Source organism: Alligator sinensis, unplaced genomic scaffold (genome assembly GCF_000455745.1).
Source record: "Alligator sinensis unplaced genomic scaffold, ASM45574v1 scaffold12_1, whole genome shotgun sequence".
Lineage (NCBI taxonomy): Eukaryota > Metazoa > Chordata > Crocodylia > Alligatoridae > Alligator > Alligator sinensis.
This window is the reverse complement of record NW_005841973.1, coordinates 2,171,342-2,180,641: the sequence shown is the minus strand read 5'-3', so window position 1 is coordinate 2,180,641 and position 9,300 is coordinate 2,171,342. Positions and strand designations below refer to the sequence as shown.

The 9,300-nt window shown below is 50.4% G+C and overlaps 1 protein-coding gene across 1 annotated transcript in view; it reads left to right on the top strand.

Moving 5' to 3' along the window:
- Window positions 1–9,300, top strand: part of ADAM33 (ADAM metallopeptidase domain 33) — a 60,399-nt gene that overhangs the window by 38,658 nt on the left and 12,441 nt on the right. The window contains exons 12-16 of the mRNA XM_025200699.1: window positions 1,406–1,583; window positions 4,502–4,591; window positions 5,306–5,501; window positions 6,839–6,947; window positions 8,296–8,500. Coding sequence (XP_025056484.1) covers window positions 1,406–1,583; window positions 4,502–4,591; window positions 5,306–5,501; window positions 6,839–6,947; window positions 8,296–8,500 — 778 coding nt within the window. The remainder of the gene's footprint in view (window positions 1–1,405; window positions 1,584–4,501; window positions 4,592–5,305; window positions 5,502–6,838; window positions 6,948–8,295; window positions 8,501–9,300) is intronic.

Here is a 9,300-nt window from a genome sequence, read left to right as displayed (position 1 = left end):
AGCAGGAATCCAGTTCTGCCCCGCGGTGGGCTTGCTGAGTTCTTTGCAACACAAGAAATGCTCTAGTATTTGCCCATTGTCAAAAAAACTAAATGAAAACAAAGAGCTGGCATATTCAGCCTTAAGTCTGGTGAAGTTGAGAACCACTGCCATAGCAAATCATGGGAGATTTAATTTGACCAAGGAGACAGGCTTGGGTTTTTTTCGGTCAAAACATTCACTTTCATTTTTTTGGTGAAAATTTGAAATTTTCCCCAGTGCAAAAAACCTCAAAACCAACAGCAACAAGTTTTGATGTTCTGTTGTTTGCACACTTAGATGTGTGTTGGGGCAGATCTATGTGTTTGAGGATGTATTAAACCATTCATCTTCCATAACTGACTCAACCCTTCCCTGTTCCTGTGGCTAAAGAGAGGTCCCTGAAATAGCACCAAAAAATAGTTATCTCCGGGCTATGACCTAAAATGAGAAGTTTTTATCCCAAACATGACTTATGAGGAAGTGAAAATAGGTGCTCAGCATATAGCTTGCAGCTTGCTTCCTTTGATGCCATAATTTTAGAGAGAGAGCACAACCCCCCTATGCTGTTGCAAAGCCGAGGCAGATGAGTTCTTGCGGCTTTTACAGCAGCATGTGCAGATGTCATATATTTCTGCGTCTTCTCTTCAGGATTGATCGTGAAACGTACCCCGTGTCCTGTCTATTCAGAGTATATCATTGCTTGGCTTTTTGTTTTATTTCACTGGGCAAATCAGAAGGATTCCTCTATGTTGCTTTACATTTTTTTCAGGGCGGGGAAGACAGGAGCTGTCTTGTTAACTGCAGTATTTAAATCGCCCCAAAGAGGCATTTTCCTGCACAAATTAGTAAGAGCATTCATCCTCAGTGATCGGCATGGATCGGGATGTTGCATGTTGTATTTTCTTGTATACAACATGCAACATCCAGTTATCAAACTCCAGCTGATTTTGCGCTATCAAGCCCTGGAATAATAATTATTTTTTTTCCTAATGGAAAATAGAGCTTTCTTTCCGCTCCAGTATTTGCCAAATGTGGAGCTTCATTTGTGCATGGATTTGAACAGCTCCAGGGCTGTTGGTTTTGGTACAGACTGATCTGTATCCCTGAGCCTGCCCTGCTAGGGGACTGTTGCCTCGAAGGATGAGATGCAGCTGGATTTCCTGTTCTTGAGGGGTTTTTTGCTCCGTTAGTGGTCGGTTGTGGGCGCGAGGCCTGCCTCGTATCAGCGGTGTGTAGGTGCATGCACAGCAGTAGATGTCCCCACGTGTGCGTGGAAGATCCTGTGCTAATTACCAGCCGTTCCTGCTCTTGTAGCTTGTCCTGTCCCATGTGAACTGGTTGCTCCTATTTCAACGCCTCCCCACCTCTTCTTTCTCCCCCACAGCCATCCTTTCCCCCGCGTCTTCAGCTCCTGCAGCAAGAGGCAGCTGGACAGTTACTTCCTGAAGGGCGGCGGGATGTGCCTCTTCAACATGCCCGACACCAAGGACCTGGTGGTGGGCAAGAAGTGTGGGAACGGCTTCCTGGAGGATGGGGAGGAGTGCGATTGTGGGGAGCTGGAGGTAGGTCCCTCGCCTGTGCAAGGAGAGCTGGGCTCCGTCGCCGTCGCACTGGGATGATGGGGGTTTTGCAAGTCATTGCAACGGTTGGTTTTGGGCAGGCCTGTTTGGGATAACAAAACCCCTGTACAGGACATATCAAGATAATCTTTCTCGGTTTCTTAAACTCATGCTCACACATGCTCACTCAGGCTCCAGCTCCACATTTTCTTTTGCTTCTTCATTTTCTTCCACGTCTTCCTGCCTGGGGGTGGCTTCATTTGTTCTTGTACTGCTTTCTTCTGCCTTATCATCGATATTGGTGAACTCTTGGAAGTTGGTGGGACCATCCGTTTCTCCTTGAAGCTCAGTCTTGCTCACGCTCAGTTTCTTCGGCAGCGTTGGTGCCAAAGCCACCCTTCATGGAGCAGTTTGCAATGACATGGGGTGGACTTTATCCCATGCAATGACAACCTTTCTCACAGCATTGAGGATATCCTGGTTTTGCAAATCTGTTGCAAAACCTCCCGCAGCAGATATGTGCCAGTTGTACACCATCTTAACATGGTGTATTATTCCCTGATCTGGGAGCTGCATGGAGCTCGTGGTGCTTGCCGGGAGAAAGAGCACACGCACATGCTTCGGGCCTAATCCTTCCCAATTGTGGGCTGCTCCATTATCAATTAGCAGAAGCACATTTAAAATGTTGGCATGACATTCTCTGTTGAAATTGGAGCAGCCACTCTTGAAACAACTTGATTATCATCCATGCATTTGTGTTGGCTGTGTACAAGCACAGCAAGTGTTTCATGCCTTTGATATACTGGGGGATTTTTCAACTTCCCCACCTCTAGCAGCTGTAGTTTCCTACTGCTGTCTGCATTGCAGCAGACTAGCACGGTGAGCCTTTCTTTGCTCTTCTTCCCACCACGACGCATTTCTTCTTTACGTGCCAGTGTCTGCTCAGGCTGCAGGTTCGAAGAAAAAGTCCCGTCTCCTCCTCGTTGAACAAGAACTTCAGCGTGCGTTTGTCCAGAATTGGCTTCACACTTTGATGCCAATTTTCTGCAACCACGACATGGATGAAATAGGCTTCACCACGTACAAAAAGCTAAACGATGGTGTGATGATGTTGGAGTCCCTGGAGCCAAGCATTAAAACACTGAAACTCAGTTTCTAGCTTCATCACAATTTAATCTGCTTCTTCTTTAAGTAGTAGCACAGATATTGGGATATTATCCACCCTCACATCACAAAGCCACTTGAAGAATATATTTTTTCCCAAATCCAAATGCTTTGCACCTCGGATTCTTTTCTTCATCCCCGGTTTGTGTCCTTCCCCATTGCCATCTTCTCTATCAAATCCTGATTCTTCAAATAGGTTGAAAGTATAGAAGGACAAATGCCATATAGCTATTTCCATTTGGGATTTCACTTTTTTATCTACTGGGTATGGCACTTTCAACTTCTATGAAATTGTTAACTCATTCTTCTTCCTCTTCGTTGCCTTGATGTTCACCAGCACTGGCCTCGCACACTGCTGGACGCATTACTGCAACGCGGTGGGGCCTGTTGCTGAGCACCGCTTACAAAGCCATGTGCTACAAAAGGTCCCCGTCTCTGCAGATTAATCATAGAGTCATAGAAAGAAGGACCGGAAGAGACCTGTCAGATCATCAAGTTCAATCCCCTGCCACGGGCAGGAGGTAATTGGGCTCAAACGAGCTCAACGAGGTATTCGTCCAGCCTCCTCTTAAAGACCGCCAGAGATGGTGACTGCACCACCTCTGCTGGGAGCGTGTTCCAGATCCTAGCTACCCGTACGGAAAAGAAGTTTTTCCCTGTGTCCAGCCGAAACTTTTCCTCGACTAGCTTGTGTCCATTGGCCCGCGTCTAATGTTGCAGTGTTGTCTACACGAGACGCTTACTGCGCATTAGCCTAATAACACTGCAGTAGCGTGTCACAGCACAAACCGTGCTAATAGCCAACTGCGCAGTGTTACTAGGCGAAGGCACAGTAAGTGTCATTAAATAACCATGCACTGGTGCTACTGCGCAGCCATTTTAGGTACCGTGCATTCACTTAGTACTTTATTAAGCAAGTACTAAACTAAATGCACACTATCTAAGGCGCGTTCATGACCGTGTAGACGCGCCCAGTATTACTGTACTTTGAAGCAGGCAAACAAGTTTTCATGGGTTTATGGTACACAGGACCAAAAAATGGCTTTGAATATCAGAGTAGCCATATTTTGACTTCTCCAGCTCATAATGCAAACAAAAACGTATCCTTTTGTCTGCGGAGTGACGATAGCTTTGAGGTATCCAACACTTCGAACGATCTGATGTCGAACTAATGAGATTTTATTATGAAAGGAAAGATCTTTTTTTTTCCCTCATTCTGCCTTTCAAAAACAAGGTGTGTATTATATTCCAAGGCTTGTTGTATGCGAGACAATACAGTATACTCACCTTTTTTGATACAGCGCTTCAACATCAAAGCTGGGGAGTGGTCTGGGAGTGCAAAGGAGCAGGTGCTCTTCTGGCTGGTGGGCTTTCGGTGTGATCCTATGCCACCCTGCCCAAGTCCTAGGAAAATAGTTACCGCAGGGTGGAACAGACTCGCAATCGGGTGCATAAACACACTTAAGTGACTAATAGGTGCAGCAGGACCTAGTCCTGCTTGGTGTCCTGTTGGAGGGGAGGGTCTGTAGGAGCCAGCCCCAGAGAGATGAGCTGGGGTAGTTGGAAGAAGCAGCAGCCCCCAGCTGATCCCTGAGCAGGGAGGTGGGCAGCCTGTTAGCCTGGAGTCAGGCAGAAGGCAGGGCAGGGTGGCACCTCCAAGACGAATGCAAACCCCTGCCCCTCCGCACCCGTTAGCCTTGAAGGTGCTGCTGTGCCCTGCCATCCAGCTCACCCCCACATCTCTTCTCTCCATGCAGGAGTGCACCAACCCCTGCTGCAGCGCGCACAACTGCACGCTGAAGGCCGGAGCCCAATGTGCCCACGGCGACTGCTGTCAATATTGCAAGGTACGTAGCAGACCCAGGACTTTGACAGTTGCATTTGTCCCGAAGTGGAGTAAAACCAGCTTCTTATGGGCATTTCCTGTGATGCTAACAAAAAAAACTAAACCCAGCCCAGCCTGGTGGTTGTAGCTGCTGCTGGCCTGGCCGTGCTACCCCACCTCTGCCATCACTGCTGCCACCTCTGATGTGAATATACAGGTCCTGTCTTGCCAAGGGATGGTAGAACAAGCCCAAATACACTCCTGCTTTATTTCCTAGTAACTTTTTTTTTTTTAATCATTATGGGCACCTGCTGCTCACCCAGTTTCTCCATCAAAGCATCTCCTGTTTGCATTATAAATGTTCAAAATAGCTTCTTGGTAACCGACTGCTCAGTTTTGGCGCTGGATCATCCTCAGAGTGGTGGGATCCAGTTCTCAGCTCTGGCACTGAGGTCTCTGCTCTTCCTTTCTCTCTTCTGGCTCCCAAGATAGGGGCTGTTGAGCAAAAGGACCAGCCACTATCCTGTGAGATTCCCACCAGGCACTTCTGGCTGCTTTTGTCACTGGGTGCCCACCCTAGGAGTCTGGAGGCCTGGGATTTTTGTCCTGGCTGTCCGTGGGTCCATGGGATGGGGAGATCTGAGGGCCACCTTGTCCCTTGCAAAAGGTCTTGTGCTGCTGATGAGCCCAAGGTGCAAATGACTCTCTTTCTCCCTCCCTGCCTCTGTTTTGGTAGTTGAAGATGGCCGGGACCATGTGCAGGGAGCAAGCCGGATCCTGTGACCTCCCTGAATACTGCACCGGGGCCTCACCCTACTGCCCAGCCAATGTATACCTGCTAGACGGCTCCAGCTGTGCTCATGGAGAGGCGTACTGCAGTAACGGCATGTGCCTGACACACCAGCAGCAGTGCGTCCAGCTCTGGGGACCAGGTGAGCCCTCCTTCCCTCCGTAGTTGCATGGTGGGGGGCACTGACAGCTCAGGGCTTTTGGAGGCTTTGGCTGCTCAGCTGCCAACCGGATTGCAGTTTGGTGTTGCTTTCCTGGGTACCCAACACTTTTGGCCATTCCCCCGTGCAATCAGGGGAATATGAGGCTGGAAATGGCCTTCATGCCACCTTGGACTCCAGTCCCCTTGCAGCCGCTACAAGAAACATCACCTGAAACACCAGCAGTGCCCTGCCACTTGCTACAGGTAAAAGCAGGGGGATGATGCCCTGCTGCTGCAGGGGTGAGGAACGAGTTGGTTCATTTAGGTAGAAGAGCCTAGGAAAAGGCCCCTGCCCCACACTACAGAGGAAAGCCAAACCCCCACGCAGTCTGTGCCAGTCTAACCCCACATTTGCTGGCGGGGCTGACCCTGAGTGGAAGAACAAGCCCCTCCAGTCAGGATCCTTGGGGTTTGCTAAGTACAAGGAGGAGCCTCAGTGCACCCCTGGCCTGAACTATGCCCAGCATCCCCGTGCCTTAGAGGAAAGGAGAAAACCCTCCAAGAAACCAGCAGCGCTAAAGCACGGGTCTGGCAGACACCTCCACCACAAGAGGTTCAGTGAATGGTAGTACTGTGGTCCCAGCTGCTGCTTTGCAGGGCTATTCGGGCTGTGTGAGGACACCCGAAGTATCTTTCTCCTTCTGCCTCTGTGACCAGGCACCGGGTGCTTGTCTACACCAAGGCAATGGGAAACCACTCCAGCCATCGCTGCCCTGGGCTTTCCCAAAAGGAGCTGAGATAGTTACACCCTAGTGCTTCCAGATGTGCTCCAGTGGCCCAGCGTGTGCTCCTCTCACTCTGGGCACCTAGATACGTGTGCTTATACACAGATGTGACTTTACTGCACCCCCTCACACACACTTAACACAGCACCTCTCTGCAAGCCCCAGTGTACACAACACGTGCAAATGATGCTACACAGTGGGGAGAATACCAAATTTTCCTGCATACAACATGCACTTCCCACTGGGGTGTTGCTAGTGCTACCTGCTGGGCAGGGCCCTGTCCCGCCTTGGGGTGAGTGCCTGGGAGCTGGTGAAAGGTGGTGGGATTGGGGCCCTGGAGACTGAATTCCTCTGCAGAGCCACAGGTCAAAAGCCGCTGCTCGGTCTCCAGCTCTGTCTCCTCTTTGCATCATCGCTCTGTGCCCGCGCCACCAGGCTGCTCTCCCAGACCCCGCTCCTGGCTGTAGCAGCCACCTGCCTCTCCCCTCCTCACGCGCGCTTCTCGGGAGATCAGCCCAGATCTCATCGGGGTATTTATTCCTTTGCCCCGTAGGTGCTTGGCCGGCTCCCGACGCCTGCTTCCAAGACGTCAACATGGCCGGCAACACGTACGGGAACTGCGGGAAGGACAGCCAGGGGCAGTACATGAAGTGTGACAGGAGGTGGGTGCCGCGGGTTTGCACCCACAGGTGCGACGCACCGTCTTGGTGAGCGGGATGGTGTTGTGTGCGTGCGTGCGTGCGTGCGTGTGTGTGTGTCCCAGCAGCTGGCTTTGGTGATGATGCCAGCCTACAGGCCCCTCCTTAATTGCTCCAGGCCAGTCTTCCCACTTGGGTGGTGGGGTCGTGTGCTGAAGGGCCTGGGTTCAGTCCTCCGGTCCAGGGAGGCTTCTGCCAGTCCCCGCTTTCTCTCCCCTCCCTTGGTCAAGCTGGAAGCCAAGCTGGGCCTCTCCTTCCAGCATTGCATATGGGGGCTGGCTGTGTCTGCATGATGTCCCAGGCTTTCCACTGTGGATAGTGGGAAGGTCTGTGTCTGGGAGCCAAGTGGTAACGGCCCAGTAATAATCTGGGATCCTGGTTTTTTTCGGATAAAAAATAATCCCCAATTTTCAGATTAAAAAAAGTAGCCCCAAATCCACATTTTTCCATGATTAAAATGAAACACCACTCTATCTATCTATCTATCTATCTATCTAGTCCCGAGTGTCCGATCTATCTATCTATCTATCTATCTATCTATCTATCTAACTTAGTGGCATTTCATTTTAATCATGGACCACTATATCCATATCTATGTATTTGGATATAACACCACTATATCTATCTATCTATCTATCTATCTATCTATTCTCGAGTGTCAGATCTATCTATCTATCTATCTATCTATCTATCTATCTATCTATCTATCTATCTTAGTGGCATTTCATTTTAATCATGGAAAAATGTGGATGTTGGGTTACGTTTTTAAATCTGAAGATTGGGGATTTTTTTTTTATCAGAAAAAAACAGGATACCTTGTAATAACACACTGGCATCATGGGATCGGTCCATGCTGAGACACTCAGCTGCATACACCCTCTTTATGAAGCCATTTGTGGGTTGTCTTGGTCCTGTTCCCTGCAGAGGTTAGAGCCGTTTGCATGGGGTCAGAGAGTCCCCCTCTCCTAGCATCGCGGCAGGGCTGGGTCCGTCATGCCAGGCAGATGGGTGGTGACCTTGGTGCTCAAGGGAGTCTCACGGTGTTGGGGTGAGGGGTGAGGACAAATGATAGCTCTCTGGGCTGGGGTAATGGGTGTCAATGGGTCAAGATGGTACGTGGCACATACAAAAGTCCAGCAGGAAGGAGGTAGCAGACTCCACCTGCACAACCTTGCACCCGGAGCCCCTCACTTTGCTGCCTTCCTCCTGGTCTTTGCTGGTGCTTGGAGGGATGCAGCCCCAGGAGGCAGGTCCCCCCCTGGCAAGAGCAGCCCTTGTGCCCCATGTGTAACCTCCGCACCTTTCTCTCTAGAGACGCCAAGTGCGGCAAGATCCAGTGCCAGAGCTCTGCCAAGAAGCCCCAAGGCACCAACACGGTCTCCATAGACACCACCATCCGGTTTAATGGGCGGGAGGTGAAATGCAGAGGCACGTTTGTCTACACCACAAAGGACGACGAGGACGACCTGTCCGACCCGGGGCTGGTGATGACCGGCACCAAGTGCGGGGATGGCATGGTAAGCAAGCCAGGAGAGATGGAGCGCAAGCAGTGTTGCCAAGCAGAGCACGGGACAAGGTAACACCAGGGGTTGAGAGGAGACCGCCTCCAAAGCCCTTAACCTCTGCAGACAGAGAGGACTGAGCCAGGCCAGGGGTCCAGAGCCAACAGGGCATGGTTGACCCCATCTCCATCTTATTTAGTTTTCTTGGTGACAGTCAGGAGGGACCCGGGCTCCTTTCACATCCATAGAGATGGTCACTTCAGGTCAGGGCTGAGGTCCGGAGGTGGCAGGTCTCCGCGCCATTCTCCGGGGTCTCTGATAGAGCCATGCGGTTGCTTGACTTATTTCTGTTTGGCAAAAAACCCAGCGAACACTAGGGAATATTTAGTGTGGTGGCAACAACCAACCTCATTTCCTTGTTTCTATTTTATCTTCTTGCTGCTGTGAAATAAAAAACACTGGTCAGTCGGACCCAGAAGGCTGCGGTCAACCCCAGTTGCTTCATGTCCCAGCCTGTGTAAGAAGAAGAGGAAGAAAGGCAGGTGGTTAGATCAATCGAGGACTTGGAGGGGGACCCCAGTTCAAATCCCACTTTCATTGTAGGGGGATGTGAAACTGCCTTTCCAGAGCAAGCTAACACCATCCTGCTGTTGGGTATTTAAGCACGGGGGCATTTATCTCTCTGATGCTTGTATTATAATTAAACTTTTGCTGCAGGAGGGGCTGGATCCCAGGTGTCCTGTCTCACCAGTTTCATAGTTTCCTAGTAGCTAGGGTCAGGAGGGACCTGGACAGATCATGTAGCCTGACCCCCT